Here is a 22,381-nt window from a genome sequence, read left to right on the forward strand (position 1 = left end):
CGTCGTAGATTTTGCTTAGTGCTGTAGGCAGAAGTGCGCATGTCTTGTGAAACGCTGGGAGAACCCAATGACGTCGGCGGGGGGGAAGCCGCTATGGACATTCTCTCGAAAACCATGTGACCATCGAGCGTTGCCGATTCGCCTACCACAACGCCGGCGGGTTAAGGCTTAATGTTAAAGGTTAAGGTTGAGACTGGTTTATGGTTATCGTTAGGCAATGTTCACGGTTAAGGTTAGGCAGGAGTTAAGTGTTACGATTACGCAGTGGCTAGTGAGGGTACCATACAACAGTTTGGCTGTCTTCATCAGTCACGTGGTTTCCGAGAGGCTGACTATGGCGACCTCTCTACGAACAACTGCCTCTGAAGTAGTGATGGGAAGTTGGCACAGCTCCCAAAGAGCCGGCTCTTTCGGCTCCCAAACGGCTCTTAATTTAGTATCAATTGTAGCCTCATATTGTAGCCTAACTTGGCAAATATGAATGGTTTGTGTGTTGATAAACCCTTTTGCGTTCAGTGTTTTTATGAGAAGCCTTATAATTGCCTCATTTTGTGCATTTGTTCTGTAACAAAAGCAGGCATTCTTACTTTTGTTTAATATTTTAATCAAACTTTTAATTGCACAAAACAAATGAACAGAACACTGCAAACAAATCCACAGAACAGAACCAGAACAGAAACAGACCCAAAAACAGAACCAAACTCACTAACCAAACAGTATAAATGTCCTCAGTGCAGGTTGGCATTGAGAAAAATCAGATGCCTCAGCTTGGATGGGCTGCTGCGATTTCTCCTTTCTGCGAGTATCTGCCCTGTTTTGAGAAGATTCTCTTGGGAGGAACAGATGTTGTCTCCCCTCCATCCCCTTCACCAGGCGTGGGAAGACTGAGGACTTGGCCTGCCACCAGCTCAGTGGGTCTTCTGCTCGTTGGATGAGGGGCTCCTCAAGATAAGATCTCATCTCATCTCATTTTACAGTGAAAGCACTTGTGCTCTGCTATTCCCAATATTTTTATACTGCAGCCAGATGCTGCTTCATTTACGGGTGACACTCATATTTACGTGTTTTCGTGACGCACTCGCACTCTCCTCCTCACCGCTGTCTGCTGTCTCATTCAGTCACTGACTGAGGGGACAGACGTCTGTCCTGTAATGTCCGTAGACACCTTATCTTACTGACATAAGAATAATTCAAGAATGAGCCGACTTCGTAGGTTCTGAACTGTGTAGCTTTTACTAGCGTTCGTTCAACATACAACCTTCATAACATGAGCATCTAACTTTCTGTATACGTCACATGCACTGCACGTACACCCGTGAGTAGGTCAAGTTAAACAAGTGACAGGACCTTCAAAATAATAACATCTTTCATTCATTACATGTCCTCTCTGCTTTCACATAATGGTATGATCCTATATCCTCACATGTGACTGGCCGCATGGCCGCCATGCTGCCATGCTGTGGGGTGCCGGCTCTCACTCCATGGGAGTTTGCTCTTCTGATTCAGTACAAAGCATCGGCTCTTAGAGCCGCATCTTTTGCGCATGACACATCACTACTCTGAAGCCCCGCTCATTTTGCCTGATATCAGACAGAATTGTCAACTCGTTACACTCAATTTCCATCTTCAACATTCATCATTCCTTTCATCTTCATCTTGAGCAATGGCGTGGGCCCAAACCCGTCCACTTCACCGAAGCATCAGAATCAGTAGAACAATTAGTCAACTCGGTGGAGAAGGCTGATTCAAAGGCCGCTCATTGTTTTGGATTTTGAAGATGGAAATGGAGTGTAGGGTTTCCTCCCGCAGTCCAAAGACATGTAGGTCAGGTGAACTGGTTGTACGAAATTGTCCCTAGGTGTGAATGTGTGGCGGCCGTGATGGCCTAGCGGCCTGTCCAGGGTGTCTCCCCGCCTGCCGCCCAGTGACTGCTGGGATAGGCTCCAGCATACCTGCGACCCTGGGAGCAGGATAAGCGATTCGGATAATGGATGGAAATGGAGTGTGACGACTTTACAATTCTGTCTGATATCAGGCAAAATGAGCGGGGCATCGGAAGACCAGGATAAGCGGTTTGGATAACAGAATTATGTATATGTAGCCGGTTATTTTTTTTAGCCCGGTGCGGGATTCGATACTGGGTGTAAGGCAACACAAGGCAACGTCACTAACCGCTCGGCTAAAGGGTCAGACCCGTAACGTGTCTTATTAGTAGTTTACAGTCGTCACCCTCCCCGGAAGCGCGCCCTCGCGCTTCGTTATTCCCGCGCTCCGAAGAGACTTCTGAGGATCTGCACACTTCCGGATCCCACCACTGCCACTAATGTAACCGGTTATTTTTTTGCCCGGTGCGGGATTCGATACGGGTGTACTGCACCACATCTCGTATCGAATCCCGCACCGGGCAAAAAAATAACCGGTCACATATATATATTAGGGCTGGGACTTTAACGCGTTAATTCGATAATTAATTATAGGAAAAATAACGGCGTTAAAAAAATTAACGCATTTTATCGCATTTTATTTTTACCCTCCAGTCAACACGGAACGCTTCTCAGTGCACTCGTTTCTGGCATACGGATTATACCGATGCACCGAGTGACGTCAGTCAAGCGGAAGGTGGAGTAGGTCAGGCTAACAAGTTAGTATGCTAACAACAGATGTGATGGACGACAAGGACGACACCGCGTTGCTTAGCTTTGTGGATGGGAAATTTACGTTTAAAAACCGGTCGGATGGAAGCCTAGATAAGAGCACTGTTGTGTGCAGACTCTGCAACAAAGAGTTGGCATTCCGCCGCAGTTATTCAGGCCTCCGGTACCACCTAAATGCGAAACACGTTGCAGCTAGTACGAACACCGGAGCTAACGCTAACGCTAGTGCTCCTAGTACAACCAAGCAGAGTCGCCAACCGACTCTCCACCAGATGACGGGTTTCAAAGCCAAGATGAGTAAGTCCACGTCTGATAAATTAACAAACTCACTGGCGAAATGGATTGCTGTGGACTGTAGACCACTTTCACTGGTAGAAGATTAGGGGTTACAAAAAGTACTGTGTTTACAAAACAAACTTGTTTTGAACAAAATAAACAGGATTTTGTTGTTTAAACTTATGTATGTGTCTATTCATTGATTTAGTCATCTACCAAGACCTGTTTGAATTGAAAAATGTTGCTTCTGGTGTCAAATATCGATATGCGATTAAAATGCGATTAATTACGATTAATTAATTACAAACTTTTTAATCAAGTCTCACCACTAATATATATATATATATATATATATATATATATATATATATATATATATATATACTACCGTTCAAAAGTTTGGGATCACCCAAACAATTTTGTGTTTTCCATGAAAAGTCACACTTATTCACCACCATATGTTGTGAAATGAATAGAAAATAGAGTCAAGACATTGACAAGGTTAGAAATAATGATTTGTATTTGAAATAAGATTTTTTTTACATCAAACTTTGCTTTCGTCAAAGAATCCTCCATTTGCAGCAATTACAGCATTGCAGACCTTTGGCATTCTAGCTGTTAATTTGTTGAGGTAATCTGGAGAAATTGCACCCCACGCTTCCAGAAGCAGCTCCCACAAGTTGGATTGGTTGGATGGGCACTTCTTTGAGCAGATTGAGTTACTGGAGCATCACATTTGTGGGGTCAATTAAACGCTCAAAATGGCCAGAAAAAGAGAACTTTCATCTGAAACTCGACAGTCTATTCTTGTTCTTAGAAATGAAGGCTATTCCATGCGAGAAATTGCTAAGAAATTGAAGATTTCCTACACCGGTGTGTACTACTCCCTTCAGAGGACAGCACAAACAGGCTCTAACCAGAGTAGAAAAAGAAGTGGGAGGCCGCGTTGCACAACTGAGCAAGAAGATAAGTACATTAGAGTCTCTAGTTTGAGAAACAGACGCCTCACAGGTCCCCAACTGGCATCTTCATTAAATAGTACCTGTTATATATATATATATATATATATATATATATTTAAATATTCACATTTGTTCAGTAAACTGACAGTAAATTGTTTCCTGGAATAATTCTTTATAATGCTTAAGGGTTTCCTGTTGTTTAACAAATGATGTGTTCTCTTCTGGTTCACCCTTTAAAGCCTTTGTCCACCCTGTCATGTTGTCTACCCTGTCATATTCATGTTTTATGAAAATAAACAAATTATTTACACAAAATAGCAAAACCTTTTGTGTAATTTCTTTATAAACAAATGAGAGCCAAACAATATTGTTTGAAAGTCTGACCAGATATCTTTGTCGTTAAGATTTTATTTAGAAAAGAAAGTGCAACTAACACAGATTTTATAGGGAAACAAATATTTTGCAGTAATTTCATTATTATCAAAAGACTTTTCCCATTAACTAAAATATATTGTTGAGAAAGAGACTAAATATCTTTGTGAAAATGTACATTTTAAAATCACTATGCAATGAAAATATATTTACTCTACTTTGAATTTGTCCATGACAGGGTGGACATATTTTGTGGTTTGCTTGTACAATGTCTGCTTGCAGTTAATTTATAAAAAGTGCTGGAGCTTGACCAAAATGTATTTCTAACAGCCTAATGTCTATTTGATATAATGAATATGAAGTTAAATGGAAAATCTCAGCTTTTTGGGGGAGGGAAATTGTGAAGTCTCAAAGGCACTTTATGGTGTGTAGCATTTTTTTCCGGAAACCATCAATGGTGTAGATAAAAGTGCTCAACAAATGAGGAGTGGAATATTAAGATAGCTATCTATCTATCTATCTATCTATCTATCTATCTATCTATCTATCTATCTATCTATCTATCTATCTATCTATCTATAGATAGATGTAAGCTATAACAACATGCAGGGAAACAATAATAAGTGACATTTTTTGCAATTAGAAAAATGCCATTTATTAAAGCTATGTTACAAAAAAGAGTTGTTCGGAAATAATTCCGGGACCAAGAACCAGGGTGTAGGTAGATCGATATCTACGCTCATGGTGCTAGGGGACCAGGAGTACCCTAGCCTACACCAGTCAACCCAAACACCAACAAACAGTCAAACCCATGGTGACTTAACACTGCAACCATAAGAATCAGTTTTCTGCTTTGGCTGCTGCCACTAAACTTTCCAACTTCTGAGGGAGAGTGATGGTAGCAAAATGTACCCTCTCCTTTTTTAGTTTCTGTCCAACAGTCTGCTCCAGGCCCAGCTGCAAGTATTCCTGGTTCTGGTCATTATACTGGGGCCACTGCACCAACCCAGCACCATTTGGAGAGCTGAGAAAAAATTACAATCAGAATGTGAAAATGACAGTGACTGTGAAGTATACCAGGCTACAATGTGTGTGTGTGTGTGTGTGTGTGTGTGTGTGTGTGTGTGTGTGTGTGTGTGTGTACAGATACCAATTTGCCAACCTGCCACCCATGCCTAACATTTAGTGAGATGGATTGAAATGGGATAGCATTGTTACCGTTTGTCAGTTCCAACTGTACTCACCCATTGTGAACAAAATTGCCCCAGTATGCCATCATGGTCTTACATAACTTCTCTTCCTCTTTAGTGATGGTGCCTAAAGAGGGGGAACTCATTAGAAACTACAGCACTGAAACATTATTTCAGAATTTCCCATTTTAAAATCAGCTATAACTGATAAACTTAACTACAACTAAAATCTACTCTAATAAATGAATATACATACATACATATATACATACATATACATACATGAAACGAAAATGCTTGCATCAAGTGAAACATCGGGGAATTCCCCACGATGTTGCACCATATGAGTTGCTGTTAGGATAATTCATGAGTAACAGCTAAATTTGAACATAGATCATGTATCTACAATACATTTCCAATCCTAAACTAGATGGGGCATTTCAAAATTACGAAAATTATGAAAAGCTTGAGGGCTTCACTAAAACAAGATGTATGAAATAGACCAAGGAAATCACAATAAAATTATAATGATTTTTAGATGGAGATGACAGAAAGACTGCACCCAAACACCATTTCTGCTTGCCTTTTTTGGTTTGCATACAACAATGCGAAGAGGAATAGTAATAACCGGGAAGTCCCATCATTACAACAGTGCATTATGCTGAAGAGATAATTACTGCAAATCCCAAGTGGCAGACTCTACCTATAATTTTAATTTGTCCACCCCAGAAGCATCCACCAAACATGAACCCAACGTCATCGGCATGATCTGCTTTTACAAAGCTGGGTCTGGTCAGCTTGTGCACCCCAGGGCGGTGTACAAACTCATATAAATATACTGGAACACCAGCATCTAAAACAAAAACAAGAGACAAAGGAAGCAATCTCAAATATAGCTGAGGTCAAGGGTCACTTGGGGGAATTAAGTTAACCATTTATAATGTATGAATGATCCAATTTTGCGCTTCTCCCACATGAAAGGATGTACTCTAGTCTTTGTGTTTACAATAATGAAAACTCACCTTAAACAGAAAAACAAAACATAGATTGGCTTCTTTCATTCATGCCAATTTACTTGTCAATTTTATGCTGCAAGTGATAACTATAAAATGGCCAGTGTATGAATGTAAAAAAAAAAAAATCTTGAAAATGAACATGGGTGTTCACTAGTTTCCATTAACTTCATTCTAAAGGACAATGTTTGGCATTCTATAATTTCACTCGTGACCCCAGGGAGCGGACCTCTGTGGTAGCCAGCCACTTTGATGACTGGCAGAGTCATTAGCAAGTCCCCCAAGATTTCAGTGAAGCCATCTCTGATATCCTCAGGCGTCTTGGCATCTTTCAAGTACTCATCTGCAATGAGGTCGTTTGCAAAAGAGACCTGGAATATGGAGATTTAAAGGAGAATCACACACTTTACCTTGTGTAAAGAATTTGCAGCAATTTTACAGGTGCTTGGCAGACAGGCAAACTGTTCGGTCTGGTTTTTTCTGAGATGTTTTGTGGCAATCTTTGAGGATGTCATCTTTCTTTCTTGTCCCCCCCCCCCTCCCGTTTTCTCCACAATTGTACCTGGTCAATCACCCCACTCTCTGAGCCGTCCTGGTCGCTGCTCCACTCCCTCTGCCGATCTGGGGAGGGCTGCAGACTACCACATTCTTCCTCCGATACATGTGGAGTCGCCAGCCATTTCTTTTCACCTGACAGTGAGGAGTTTCACCAGGGGGACATTGCACGTGGGACGATCATGCTATTCCCCCCAGTTCCCCCTCCTCCCTGAACAGGCACCCCGACCGACCAGAGGAGGCACTAGGAGCCGCAACCAGGACACATACCCACACCTGGCTTCCCACCCGCCAATTGTGTCTGTAGGGATGCCCGACCAAGCCGGAGGTAACATGGGGATTCGAACCGGCGATGCCCGTGTTGGTAGGCAATGGAATAGGCCGCTATGCTACCCGGACACCAGATGTCATCTTTCTTACTCATGTCACTGCCTCACCCACCATGTGACCAAATAACTCTAACTACCATTTTACCCTTTCCAATGATTCAATATTTTTTGTTGTTGTTGTTAGGTTTATTGTCTGTGTGTGAATCACTCCTCCACAGTCCCTTCCGCCTGCTCGTCATTATCATCATTATAGAAGAAAAGACTGGCAGCTCACCCCACTGGGGTTGAAAAGCTTCATCACAGCCAGCACCGACTCCCTGTCCATACCGTCCTGCCAACCAGGAGGGGCAAAGGTCTATTATCAAGAGAGAGAAATGACATTAGTTACAATTAATCACAAACGTACATCATCCATATCAGAATTATACATCAACTTTATTTGTCTACCACTTTCAAAACCACTGCTTACAGTGTTTATTAGGTAAAACAGATATATAATCAGTAATATAGATTTCTGCCTAATTACAAAAAGGATCAAAAGGAAATTGAAAAGGGGAGACAAGAAGAAGAGAAAGTAACAACACACCAATGAAACAGAAGGAATAAAACTAGATAAAATGAATGATGTAAAGGAAGACAGATTTTTTTTTCAGCCCGAGCTCCTCAGCCAGGCCGCTCCATAGGCCTGACTCCCCTGGAGTCAGTCCATTACATTTACACTTAGCAGATACTGAGGAGATGAGGAGTCACATTTTGGTTTGAGTATTTGCAAGAAAGGAGGATTATAACTCTCTCACCTGAGGCAGGATCCATCCAAATTCATGATTGGTTATTCCCATCATGATAGGAACCTTTAGCACTTCCTTCCTTTTGAGAAGTTCCTCAGCATCATCAGTCAGGAATATACCATCCACCACTGCTCCTAGGTACACCTTCATCTGAACAGTGGTCATTGTTAAGTACATCTGTGTGTGTGTGTGTGTGTGTATATATATATATATACACACACACACACATATATACACATATACATACATACACACACACACACATACATACACACACACACACACACACACACACACACACACACATACATATATACACTCACCGGCCACTTTATTAGGCACACCTGTCCAACTGCTCGTTAACGCAAATTTCTAATCAGCCAATCACATGGCAGCAACTCAATGCATTTAGGCATGTAGACATGGTCAAGACGATCTGCTGCAGTTCAAACCGAGCATCAGAATGGGGAAGAAAGGTGATTTAAGTGACTTTGAACGTGGCATGGTTGTTGGTGCCAGACGGGCTGGTCTGAGTATTTCAGAAACTGCTGATCTACTGGGATTTTCACGCACAACCATCTCTAGGGTTTACGGAGAATGGTCCGAAAAAGAGAAAATATCCAGTGAGCCGCAGTTCTGTGGGCGAAAGTGCCTTGTTGATGCCAGAGGTCAGAGGAGAATGGCCAGACTGGTTCGAGCTGATAGAAAGGCAACAGTAAGTCAAATAACCACTCATTACAACCGAGGTATGCAGAAGAGCATCTCTGAACGCACAACACGTCGAACCTTGAGGCAGATGGGCTACAGCAGCAGAAGACCACACCGGGTGCCACTCCTGTCAGCTAAGAACAGGAAACTGAGGCTACAATTCGCACAGGCTCACCAAAATTGGACAAGAGAAGATTGGAAAAACGTTGCCTGGTCTGATGAATCTCGATTTCTGCTGCGACATTCGGATGGTAGGGTCAGAATTTGGCGTCAACAACATGAAAGCATGGATCCATCCTGCCTTGTATCAACGGTTCAGGCTGGTGGTGGTGGTGTAATGGTGTGGGGGATATTTTCTTGGCACACTTTGGGCCCCTTAGTACCAATTGAGCATCGTGTCAACGCCACAGCCTACCTGAGTATTGTTGCTGACCATGTCCATCCCTTTATGACCACAGTGTTCCCATCTTCTGATGGCTACTTCCAGCAGGATAACGCGCCATGTCATAAAGCTCGAATCATCTCATACTGGTTTCTTGAACATGACAATGAGTTCACTGTACTCAAATGGCCTCCACAGTCACCAGATCTCAATCCAATAGAGCACCTTTGGGATGTGGTGGACTGGGAGATTCGCATCATGGATGTGCAGCCGACAAATCTGCAGCAACTGCGTAATGCTATCATGTCAATATGGACCAAACTCTCTGAGGAATGTTTCCAGTACCTTGTAGAATCTATGCCACGAAATATATATATATATATATATATATATATATATATATATATATATATATACACTACCGTTCAAAAGTTTGGGATCACCCAAACAATTTTGTGTTTTCCATGAAAAGTCACACTTATTCACCACCATATGTTGTGAAATGAATAGAAAATAGAGTCAAGACATTGACAAGGTTAGAAATAATGATTTGTATTTGAAATAAGATTTTTTTTACATCAAACTTTGCTTTCGTCAAAGAATCCTCCATTTGCAGCAATTACAGCATTGCAGACCTTTGGCATTCTAGCTGTTAATTTGTTGAGGTAATCTGGAGAAATTGCACCCCACGCTTCCAGAAGCAGCTCCCACAAGTTGGATTGGTTGGATGGGCACTTCTTTGAGCAGATTGAGTTTCTGGAGCATCACATTTGTGGGGTCAATTAAACGCTCAAAATGGCCAGAAAAAGAGAACTTTCATCTGAAACTCGACAGTCTATTCTTGTTCTTAGAAATGAAGGCTATTCCATGCGAGAAATTGCTAAGAAATTGAAGATTTCCTACACCGGTGTGTACTACTCCCTTCAGAGGACAGCACAAACAGGCTCTAACCAGAGTAGAAAAAGAAGTGGGAGGCCGCGTTGCACAACTGAGCAAGAAGATAAGTACATTAGAGTCTCTAGTTTGAGAAACAGACGCCTCACAGGTCCCCAACTGGCATCTTCATTAAATAGTACCTGTTAGAGCCTGTTTGTGCTGTCCTCTGAAGGGAGTAGTACACACCGGTGTAGGAAATCTTCAATTTCTTAGCAATTTCTCGCATGGAATAGCCTTCATTTCTAAGAACAAGAATAGACTGTCGAGTTTCAGATGAAAGTTCTCTTTTTCTGGCCATTTTGAGCGTTTAATTGACCCCACAAATGTGATGCTCCAGAAACTCAATCTGCTCAAAGAAGTGCCCATCCAACCAATCCAACTTGTGGGAGCTGCTTCTGGAAGCGTGGGGTGCAATTTCTCCAGATTACCTCAACAAATTAACAGCTAGAATGCCAAAGGTCTGCAATGCTGTAATTGCTGCAAATGGAGGATTCTTTGACGAAAGCAAAGTTTGATGTAAAAAAAATCTTATTTCAAATACAAATCATTATTTCTAACCTTGTCAATGTCTTGACTCTATTTTCTATTCATTTCACAACATATGGTGGTGAATAAGTGTGACTTTTCATGGAAAACACAAAATTGTTTGGGTGATCCCAAACTTTTGAACGGTAGTGTATATATATATATATATATATATATATATATATATATATATATATATATATATATATATATATGGCCCATTGATCAGGGAAGGAAAACGTTCACCAAACACTGGAGTTCATCTTCTGTGAGTATGTTCACAGTCTGGCACCATGTGGCCAAAACTGGAATAACCATACTTTTACTGGAATTTTGATATAAGTCCTTTGGTATAAATGTGTTGCTTCCAGAGGACGTACGTACAAGAATTTTTTTTTTGAACGAAATAAGATCAATACACTTGCTCAGTTTTATCAATCAGGGTGCTGTTCATGCTGTGTTCTGCATGCATCTTTGATAAAGGTGGAAATCCCTAACACACGCAGAAAGCAGTCAGAAGCTCTCAAATCACTGCTCTGCATGAGGAATGGTTGCACTTCACCTCAGTGAAATGTATTACAATGGGTTGTTAAGCAGCAATATATTACAAAACACTTATAGATCTTATAGAAGGATGAAAATCGCATCCTTCTATAAGATCTATATAACTCAAGAGGGCTTTTTACCTGTTTGGTTGCATTGATTAAGTCCTCTTCGCTTATTCCTTTCATACATCTGACTAACTCCTCTGTGGTGCTGCGCTCACAACCGGTCAGATTAGCGACAACCTGGGTGTGTGGAAGAGGTTGAGTACACAAATATATCACTTAAGAAAAAGTAGAAAAAAAAGTGATAGAATTGCTTTTCAGCAAAAGCCCCCTTGTAAAATATAGCCTGATTATTTTCCTTTGAATGAATATAAATAATCAGAAGTACAATTATATGCTCAATATAGTGTAGTGACCTTATATGAGCTATATAAGAGTATTTTTATCTGTGCATTCTTCCTCAACAGGTATATATTACCTTTGCTTGGATGAAAGGTTCCTTTGTGGAATAGGTACCAAGTGTTGCTACTCCACTTTGAAAAATTGCCCTATGAAACAATCCTCCGGCCTGTGGACTGAGTGTCTGTTGGACACAGAAATATTGATAGGGATCATATTTTCAGGAAATAATTCAATCTCATATAAAGCATATGAACATGGAATTACAATAAATACAACATAACATTTTGCAATCAGGACAAGATTGACAGTAAACTTGGTATTACATCACACATATCTGTGGCTTAACGCAGAGGATCTTGCCTATTTCGGATCACAAGAGACAAAAACTAACTAGAATAAACTACAGTATTTGGAAAAATAACAATAAGGTGTATACAATGTAATCGTCACTTAAGTTGAAGTGGCATATTGGAAAATATACTGGATGCCACCCAGGAGCATAAACTTGGAGAATATGCGTAGTTGATAGAACCAAGCTAGGGTAAATAGAAGTTAATGCAATTATTTTGTTTACCATTCACCACCTCTGTGCTTTAGACATAGCTGAGCAAAGTGCAATGAACTCCTGTATCACAGCAGGCTGGCTGGGAGCCCCTGGGTTGGCAGAGATTTCTTTTTACTAAATAGTTCATTTTTATGATTATCTCATATTCAGTGATTTATTTCCCGTACCAGCATGGATGCACTGATGCCTCCTGCAGATTCTCCAGCGATGGTGACTGACTGTGGGTCTCCTCTGAAGGTTTCAATATTATCCTGAATCCATTTCAAAGCTGCTAACTGGTCCATGAAACCCCAGTTACCACGAGCATGCTCATCCCCAGTGCTTGTTTCAGATTTTTTTTTTAAAAAGGCAAAAAAAGTTTAGCTTATGACGTCGGGATTCCTCCATTTGTGTTTTGGAGTAAGAATCTCAAAATAATACATATTTCCTACCTATCTATCTATCTATCTATCTATCTATCTATCTATCTATCTATCTATCTATCTATCTATCTATCTATCTATCTATCTATCGAGTGTGTATGTGTATGTGTGTGTGAGAGAGAGAGAGAGAGAGAGAGAGAGAGAGAGAGAGAGAGAGAGAGAGAGAGAGAGAGAGAGAGAGAGAGAGAGAGAGAGAGAGAGAGAAAGAGAGAGAGAGAGAGGGAGGGAGAGGGAGAGGTTTACATTTCTACATCTCTAGCTATTTTGTAAATGTGATCAAGCTCATTGATGGGATTTTAAAGATATCTCACAGAGTTTCTTAGATGTTGAAGAACTCTGACTAAAGCTTTGATAGGCGCACACATCCATACCTTAGGAATCCCAGGATTCCAAGGCGATATTGGATTACAACCACAACCATGTTTTCATAAGCAGCCAATGGGGCACCATCGTACTGTGAGGCCGCTCCCATGGACAAGCCCCCTCCATGGATCCACACCATTACCTTCCCAACAACAGAACAAAAGAGGCCTCTGTTCAAGGTTGACCTCCCGATATGCAACTTTTATTGAAACTGGGAATATTAAAAGACTGCCAGGAACTGGCAACACTGGCATAATTATTTAAGCAGTTGGGAGCATAAGAGAAAACAGTGGAAAAAAAACCAAAAAAAAAAACAGCTGCTCCAATTCTCAGTTCTTTGCTGCTTAGCAAATTGAGCAAAAAAGCAAGCAAGTCAGTCAAGTGTAATTACTGTGTGAGTGGAAGAAAACCGTCCCCTTACTCACAGGCAGTTTAGTTCCCGTTGTTGCCTCGGCTGGAGTGTATACATTCAAATACAAACAGTCCTCTGAAACCTCTGGTGGGGGGTATTCAATAGACATGATCTGAGATACCTGCACAGCAGTGAATGGATCCTGGATACACCTGGCGGACACAGAATGAGACGAGAGAGAGTTAGTGAGAGAGAGAGTGAGAGAGAGAGAGAGAGAGAGAGAGAGAGAGAGAGAGAGAGAGAGAGAGAGAGAGAGAGAGAGAGAGAGAGAGAGAGAGAGAGAGAGAGAGAGAGAGCAAGCAAAGGAGCCAAGATGCAGAAAAAACTGAGGTGATTCAAAAGTAGAAAGAAAGGTTCGCGACAGCTACATCAGTTTACAACCCTGCCCTGTGACACAGTTATTATAATGTCGCACATAGGAGGCTGGTGTGTGGCATCTCTCTCCCCCTCCCAGGGCTCTCCAGCCTGTGGGGGTGCCAGGCGAAGGGCCCCCACAGGGGGCCGGGCAAAGGGGATGCCCAGATACTGTGCTACCCTCCTCTCAGTGCCCTTCACTGCCACGTATTCTCCTCGGACTCTGCCATTTTTCAGGGACACCACAGGTTCATTGGTCCGTGCTGGAAATGCGAGAGCAAACTTGGTATAAGCCCATAATAGTGTCACAGAAAGAACCATAAGGACAACAACAAATAGGTTTGTAGAAAGATGGAGGCTGAATTTAGAGGGTCATGCTCATGTAAGGAGTTTTACCCTCATCAAGCTCCTCTCTTTACTAAACATGAACCTACTACTGTGGTGCTCATATATGGTAGTACACAACATATGTCAATCTTATTCAGTTTTGATCTAACATTTTTGTATATGAGGAAAAAAAAGTGTGAGGATCTCAAAGCAAAGCATTTAAGTCTGGATCAATTCAACTTTTCAATATCAGTAGTAAAAGTTAAATTCTCTCGTGAGTTGAAAAAATGTCGAGTCACATGAGTCACAAATTGTGTCACCATTACCCCTCTACAATTTATTTACCTGTTTTCATTATCATAGAGCAAGGCTTCCCATTAGCTTAGTCAACCCGGTGAAGGGTGACAAATTTTGTGCTTTGACTAGAACTTTTTTAGTTTGACTTGCAGTTTGTTTGGTAGTCAGACTTCTCTAGAAAAGCGCTGTATAAGTGTAATGATTATTAATTTTATTATTATCATTATTCTAAAAACTACCTGGACTGACAAGAAGTTCTTTGGGCTGATAAGAGTCCATCAGTCACAGCAACTAGTTTACAAAAAATTTAATTTCAACTGAATATTTTCTTACCAGGTGTTCCCAGTGCTGTGGCTGTCAAGACAGTGAGCAGAGGAAGAACAATGAAGCACGCTGTTCTCATCCTGGCTGGTGCGCTGGAGAAGGTACAGAGAAAGCCAATGTTCATTCCACACAAATACATAACTGTCCTTATTCTGTTCTACAGGCACCTCCCACCCCCACCCCCACCCCCCCCACACACACGCAAACACAAACCAACATGAAAATATGAACATGTTCATGAACAAATACACAGACACTTAAACATACATGATGACAAGAAAATATGCACACCAGCAGTAAGCACACAGTCCCTCTGTCTTTCTCTCTCACAAACAAACACACTGCAAACAGCTAGAATATTATATCATCACTAGCACTCAGAATAAATAGTATAATCCCCATTGATTTAACCTCTAGTGCACCAAGACCAGAACTCTAACCAGTCAGTCAAAATTACAAAATAGTGCCCTTTGACCACTACAGCTCACACTTGCAAACAGGTCAGCATTTCTTATGGCAACCCGAAACCACAATGTCCTCTTGCTTCTGAGACAAAAAAAATCTACCTGTTTTTTTCTGTTTTTTTCCCCCAGTGTTACTATGCTGGATTGAATTTATGAAATTCAAACAAAAGTTTTTTTGTTTAGATAATTGCTGCTTGTGACATAGCATCAGGTTCAGTTTATTGTGCTGACTGAGTAAAATGCTCTTTGGTCACCTTACACTGCAGCACTTCAATATGTCAGGGACCTACAGCTAATAAAAGCATTGCAAAAAGTAACATGAGCTTACATACACTTAAACTGAAGGGATGTCCAAACATTTTGTAAGATGGCTGACTATTTTCATTTTCACTGTATTATGGCCCTGCACTGGGAAGATTAACAAATAAACAAGAAGATAGATCAATAGATAAATGTAGAATGAAAGAAAGAAAGAAAGAAAGAAAGAAAGAAACTAAAGAGGAAGTCAAAAGAACATATAGGGTTTGTTTCTATGTTGGCTGTGGTGACTGGAGCGAGGTGGGGGTGAAGTGGGGTGGCAAGGGCCAACCAGACCGCATAGATTACATTTAATCTCTTTTGTACTTGGACAGCCATGAGCCCCTTAATTTGAACCCAGTACTTAGCCAAAGTCTCCCTGCAGACTGAACCAACCGGGCCATGCCCAGGGTCTTATGCCAAGGCTATGGGTGAACAAGGCAGCTGGTGTTTTGCACCAAATTTGAAACCTGTCAGGCTAAGCTAACTGCTAGCCCACGCAGAACGGTGGTTCCAGCAGTCATCCTGGCTGGCGTTCATTCCCTTGGACAGTGTTTTTTGTTTAGTTTGGATATATGTGTTAGTTTGGGTATGTGTGTTCTTGTAATTTTTGGATGTATTTTTTTCTTTGTGTTGCACTGCTGTGGGCTTGGGGAAATGGCATTTCATTTCATTTCATGTACGCAAGTGCATGAAGTGAAATGACAAAGTGTTCTTGATTTTCTAAACTAAATGTCCTCTGTCACGACATTGACGTTGGTGAGCATAGGTCCATTAAACAGCATGCTTACCGAGTGAATCCTACAAAATGAGCTGTAATGCAGCAGGAAGCTGAGTATCTCCTTCAGGACGGCTTTGCTCAAGGTTGCAGACTGCTTCACAGAACTGTAAAGACAGCAGCAAAAATCACTGGCATGGAACTACCACAGCTTCATAATATTTACACCACTCGCTACAAAAGAAAAACCCGAAACATCATTAAGGACACCAGCCACTCCACCCGTGTTCTTTTCTTGCTACTTCTATCCAAAAGATTTTACCCAAGCATCAAATGACACACCACCAGTCTCAGTAATAGTTTTTTTCCCACAGGCAGTCAGGTTGCTGAACAGCTGATGCACCCATATGCACATTGTTGTGTTATTGTGTATAGTATATTGTGTATATAATGTATAAATTAATTGTGTACATAGTCTTTGTAGGTTTGTAGTGTTCTTTTTTTGGGGGGGGTGGCGTGCCCTTGTGTCCTTTGTCCTTGTGTCCCTTGTTTTAAGGCAGAGAGCCAGAGCACAAGAATTTCATTGTATTCTAATATGTCATTTCATTGTATTCTAATATGTCACTGTTAGCTCCAAAATTGGATCAAAACCCTGACTTAATGATGATTACAGAAAGCTTGACATTATCACTGAACCAGACTTCTTTCCACTGTCTTGGATTAAGTATTGTGTTGATTGTGTAAGTTCTGCAAAATACGTCAAAAACTCTGCCTGCTTAAGGGTTATTGGCAGGTGCTCCTGACTCCTTGTGCCTCAGAGATGTATGCGTTTGTGACACAAGATCATTTTTTTGCAGTATAAGGTGATGCCTTTTGGCCTTAGGAACACCCCCGCCACATTCCAGGGAATTTGTCCAAGGTCCTTACTGGTGTTGCAAACTAAAATACTACTACTTTCAGCTGCTCCCATTAGTGGTCGCCACAGCGGATCATCCGTTTCCATCTCTTCCTGCCCTCTGCATCTTTCTCTGTCACACCAGCCACCTGCATGTCCTCCCTCACCACATCCATAAACCTCCTCTTTGGCCTTCCTCTTTTCCTCTTCCCTGGCAGCTCCATATTCATCATCCTTCTCCCAATATACCCAGTATCTCTCCTCCGCACATGTCCAATCCATCTCAATCTTGCCTCTCTTGATTTGTCTCCAAACCATCCAACCTGAGCTGTCCCTCTAATATACTCGTTCCTAATCCTGTCCTTTGTCACTCCCAGTGAAAATCTTAGCATCTTCAATTCTGCCACCTCCAGCTCTGCCTCCTGTCTTTTCATCAGTGCCCCTTTCTTCAAACCATATAACATAGCTGTTGCACACTAAACTGCAAGACATATTTAGATGATGTTGTGGCCTGCTCCTCCGCTTGGTCTGAGCATGTGGCAACCTTAGTAGAGATTTTCAGCCATTTGTGTGATTTTCAGCCATTTGTGTGATGCTTCCCTAACACTAAATCTGGCAAAGAGTGAGTTTGGAAAAGCAGTGGTGACATATTTGGGCAAGCAAGTAGGACAGGGTCAGGTGTGCGCCGTCACTGCAAAAGTGCAGGCAATTGTAGATTTTCCAGTGCCCCACACCAGATGGGAACATCACAGGTTTTTGGGAATGTGTGGGTACTACTGTGATTTTTGCAAAAAAATTGTGGATATAGTTGCTCCCCTGACAACCCTATACAATCCCTCTAAGACTTTTGTGTGGTCTTCCTGATGTCAAGAGGATTTTGAGTCTGCCAAGGCTCTCCTTTGTAGTGTGCCTGTTCTTGCCTCCCCTGACTTTTCCCATCCCTTTAAACTGGAGGTTGATGCAAGTGGAAGTGGGGCGGAGGCGGTGTTGCTGCAAGAAGATGCCCAAGGGGTTGGCCACCCAGTCTGCATCTTCTCCAAGAAGTTTGATAAACGCCAACGATTACAACTACAGTACAATTGAGAAGGAAGCGCTAGCTTTACTCCTGGCCCTTCAGCACTTTGAGGTTGATGTCCGTTCCAGGCAAGGCAAGGCACTACATAAAACATAAAAGGCGTTAAGAAAAGAAACATAAGGCAATAAAAAGACATTTAAAAACAAAAAGAGAGTAAAAGTTACAGTGCAGTGTAAGATGAAAATCATAAGCTTCAAGTTTTATTTAATAAAATGCAACAGCAAACAGAAAGGCATTCAGCCTTGATTTAAAAGAACTGAGAGTTGCAGCAGACCTACAATTTTCCGGAAGTTTGTTCCAGATATGTGATACATAAAAACTGAAAGCTGCCTCTCCATGTTTAGTTTTGACTTTGGGGGCAGAAAGCAGACCATTACCAGACAATCTGAGTGGTCTGGATGGTTCATAGTGTAGCAGAAGATCAGAAATGTATTTTGGCCCTAAACCATTCAGTGCTTTATAAACCAAGAGCAGAGTTTAAAATCAATTCTTTGACAGAGAGGAAGTCAGTGCAATGACCTCAGAACTGGAGTGATGCAATCCACTTTTTTGGTCTTAGTAAGGACTCGAGTAGCAGCATTCTGAATCAGCTGCAGCTGTTTGATCGATTTTTTAAAGAGACAGTGTAAAAACAGTTACAGTAGTCAAGTCGACTGATGATAAATGCTTGGACAAGTTTTTCCAAATCCTGCTGAGACAAATTCTTTAATTCTTGACATGTTCTTCTGGTGATAGTAGGCTGACTTTATAATTGTTTTAATATGTCTATCTAAATTCAGGTCTGAGTCCATGACTACACCAAGATTTCTGGCTTGGTTCATGGTTTTTAACATTATTGATTGTAGTTGAGCGCTAAGTTTTAATCGTTCCTCCTTGGCTCCTAAGACAGTTACTTCAGTTTTATCTTTGTTAAATTGAAGACAATTCTGAGGCATCTAATCATTGATTTGTTATTATGGTAACATTTTGGGGTTTTTTCCCCCATAATCTGAACTAGTGGGAGATGTTAAACAAAAGCAGCCCCAGAATGGAGCCTTGAGGAACTCCATAGGTCATTTTTGTACACTCAGATTTGTAATTACCTATAGACACAAAGTAGTCCCTGCCTTTTAAGTAGGATTCAAACCAGTTTAATGCTTTGCCAGAAAGTCCCACCCAGTTTTCCAATTGATCTAGTAATGTAATGTAGTCGACTGTGTCAAATGCAACACTGAGATCCAATAATACCAGGACTGAGGTTCTGCCACTGTCTGAGTTTAAGCAGATGCCATTAAAAACCTTAACAAGAGCAGTTTCAGTGCTGTGGTGTGGTTAAAATCCTGACTGGAAGACATCAAAACTGTTGTTTTTTGTCAAAAAGTTGTTAAGCTGATAGAAAACTGCTTTTTCAGTGATTTTACTTGGGAACATGAGGTTTGATATGGGCCTATAATTTTTCATTAGTGAAGTGTCTAGTGGTTTATAGATATTGTGAGGAAGGACATGTAGGTGGCTGGTGTGACGGAGGAAGATGCAGAGGACAGGAAGAAATGAAAACTGATGATCTGCTGTGGCGACCCCTAACAGGAGCAGCCGGAAGTAGTAGTAGTAGTAGTAGTGAAGTGTCTAGATTTTTCTTTTTCAAGAGTGGCTTCATGACTGCAGTTTTCAGGGCCTGTGGAAAGAGACCTGAGAGAAGAGATGTTTTGACAATTTGAAGAAGATATGAGGCCATGCAATTAGAAACATTTTTGAAAAAGCCTGTTGGCCGAATATCAAGGCAGAAGGAGGAGGATTTCAGTTGTTGTATAATGTCCTTCAAGTTTTTATGGTTGATTGGATCAAATTGGGGCGGCACGGTTGCACAGTGGTTAGCACAGTCACCTCACAGCAAGAAGGTCCTGGGTTCAAGCCCCGCGGTAGTCCAGCCTTGGGGGTTGTCCCAGGTTGTCCTCTGTGTGGAGTTTGTGTGTTCTCACCGTGTCTGCATGAGTTTCATCTGGGTGCTCCACTATCCTCCCACAGTCCAAAGACATGCAGGTCAGGTGAATCGGCCATACTAAATTGTCTGATTCACCTGACCTTGGTGTGAATGTGTGTGTCAGGGCTCATACACTCTTTCACCAATGATTTTCAATGACTTTTCCATGACTTCTCCACAACCTTTAACTGAATTTCCATGACCAAAAAAATGACTTCATTGTTCACTGAAAATGATTTATTGTAGCACCAAGTAAAATTAGGTCTGCATTTCAAACATGTGGTGCCTCTCTAAAACAAATCTTTGCAGTGTATTTCCTTATATTCATTTTTAACAAAATAAATGCATAATACTTATATCTAAAATGAAATAAAACAATTCTCCCAAAAACTAGAGATGGAATATGTGTCACTCATTAGTGTGAAATAAATTGTAAACAGTTTCACAGCAAATATAAACATAAGTAACAAAACTCACACTAAATAAATAAACAAAACTGGGATCAAGACTACTAACTTAAAAGATATCTCACTTTGACATATGTAAAGTCTGGAACTCAATGTGGAACAAGTCTTCGTAGTGTGTGTCCTTGTATTAACACTTATGGCAACAGTCGCATGGCAACTTAGTGCTTTATCTCAGCAAGCGTCTCATCAATTTGCTTTTCAAGGTCTTGAAGAGATGCCTTCTTTTCTTTGACATTGAGGCTCAAGCTGTTGGATTTTGTGATGAAAGTCAGATTACCAGCTTTGTCAGCATACTCATCAGCCGACTTCTCCAGTGCACCAATGTCGTTCTGTACTCTGGCCCTCTTTTTTTTAAGTTCATCCAGCTCATTTGCAAGCCTTCTTTTTTTTCTGGTCATCCAGGTAGCTGTGGTACCTTTGTCTAGCTCCAGAAAATGAGATCAAAAGCTCCTTGATGAGTTGCACATTAGTTACACCACCAACAGATCTGATATGGCCAATGATGAGCCTCTGAGCAACCAAAGAGGCTTCCTTCTGATTCTCCACAATCAGCTCCTTGTTGACTGAGAACCCTCTCTCAACACTGGCCTGTCCATGAGAGAGAACTAGCAGCATCTTCACCACATGCCATACCTTGAAGAAAGCTTTGTTGATTGCCATTGTCTGTTGTAGTAGAGTGTTCACTCTCTCTGCCTTGGGTCAAATTCACTGAAGCTAGCTTGAAGGGCTGCAAAATCGCAAAACTGTCCAAATTCTCGAAGGGTGTCATCACATGTGATCTCCTCCACATGGTTAGCGCCAACAAAGTGGTGTAGCATCCTTTTTATTTGAGCCAGGCACACTTCTTTGGATCCAGCCATGCATCTTGGGTCAAGGCACTGCATACTTCTTACTAGCTGGTTCAGAGGTGCAAAAACCCGGTCCAGAAAGTAAAAACCCTAACCGTGTCTTTACTCCACCCACGTTCTAAACCATCAGATTGCGCCGACTAGTTTCCCAAATCAGCTGGTTTAATACATGGATGGAGCAAAGACACGGTTAGGGTTTTTACTTTCTGGACCGGGTTTTTCCACCTCTGCCGGTGGTTCACAGGAGCCTTATTCTGTAGCGTCTCCAGAATTGTGATTAAGAATGTCTTGCATTCCATCTTAATTTCCAGTGCCTGCCCTCTGATACCTTGTTGGTGAATTTCAGTTGGTTATGACAGGTTTCAGCTAAGAATCCCAGGTTGATTTTGGTGGCATCCTTGTGTAGGCTGCTGTCCTGGAGAGGAACATGCATGAGCTTCAGATTGAGGTGACCTCCTTCAGAGGTTTCCCTTTGCAAAATCGCCCCATGAGCCCTGTGGATGGCATAAATTGAAAATAGTGTGGAAAAAAATAATTCACTACATATTTTAACTCACTAAGCTGAAACAATTAATAGAATAGATTAACCGATCAACAGAAAACGTATTTTTAAATTTTTTGTTTGATTTGAAGTTTTCATGCGTTTTTTTTAAATAAAAATAAATAAAGAAATATGATATGTGCCATTTACAACTTCATCAAAACTGTGTTTTTCTTTGTTCAATATTATAAAATGAAAACTTAGGTTTCTGACTGCTGGATAAATCAAGTAATGTCAAGATGACTATTTGAGTTCAGATAACGTGTGATGAATATCTATGTTGACGTTGTCATCTCTGAGGGCAGGAATACCAGCTCAGCTAGACTCATATCACGGAGAAAAATCACGCGTGCACTTCATCGGTGTTGCTGTAACCGGAATGGTTTCTTTATTTTGCGCATGCTCTTTTATA

At 41.3% G+C, this 22,381-nt stretch overlaps 1 protein-coding gene across 1 annotated transcript; it reads right to left on the reverse strand.

Moving 5' to 3' along the window:
• Positions 1–4,901: 4,901 nt before the first annotated feature.
• LOC130114333 (carboxylesterase 5A-like) lies at positions 4,902–14,796 on the reverse strand. Its single transcript, XM_056282186.1, has 13 exons — positions 14,714–14,796; positions 13,818–14,019; positions 13,416–13,554; positions 12,999–13,132; positions 12,373–12,526; positions 11,717–11,821; positions 11,377–11,478; positions 8,149–8,289; positions 7,626–7,706; positions 6,697–6,838; positions 6,158–6,307; positions 5,509–5,581; positions 4,902–5,288 (listed from the first exon to the last, which is right to left on the reverse strand). The coding sequence occupies exons 1-13, from the start codon at positions 14,781–14,783 to the stop codon at positions 5,105–5,107; spliced, it is 1,677 nt and encodes a 558-aa protein (XP_056138161.1). The 5' UTR covers positions 14,784–14,796; the 3' UTR covers positions 4,902–5,104.
• Between the last annotated feature and the right edge of the window lie 7,585 nt (positions 14,797–22,381).

This window comes from Lampris incognitus, chromosome 6, assembly GCF_029633865.1.
Source record: "Lampris incognitus isolate fLamInc1 chromosome 6, fLamInc1.hap2, whole genome shotgun sequence".
NCBI lineage: Eukaryota > Metazoa > Chordata > Actinopteri > Lampriformes > Lampridae > Lampris > Lampris incognitus.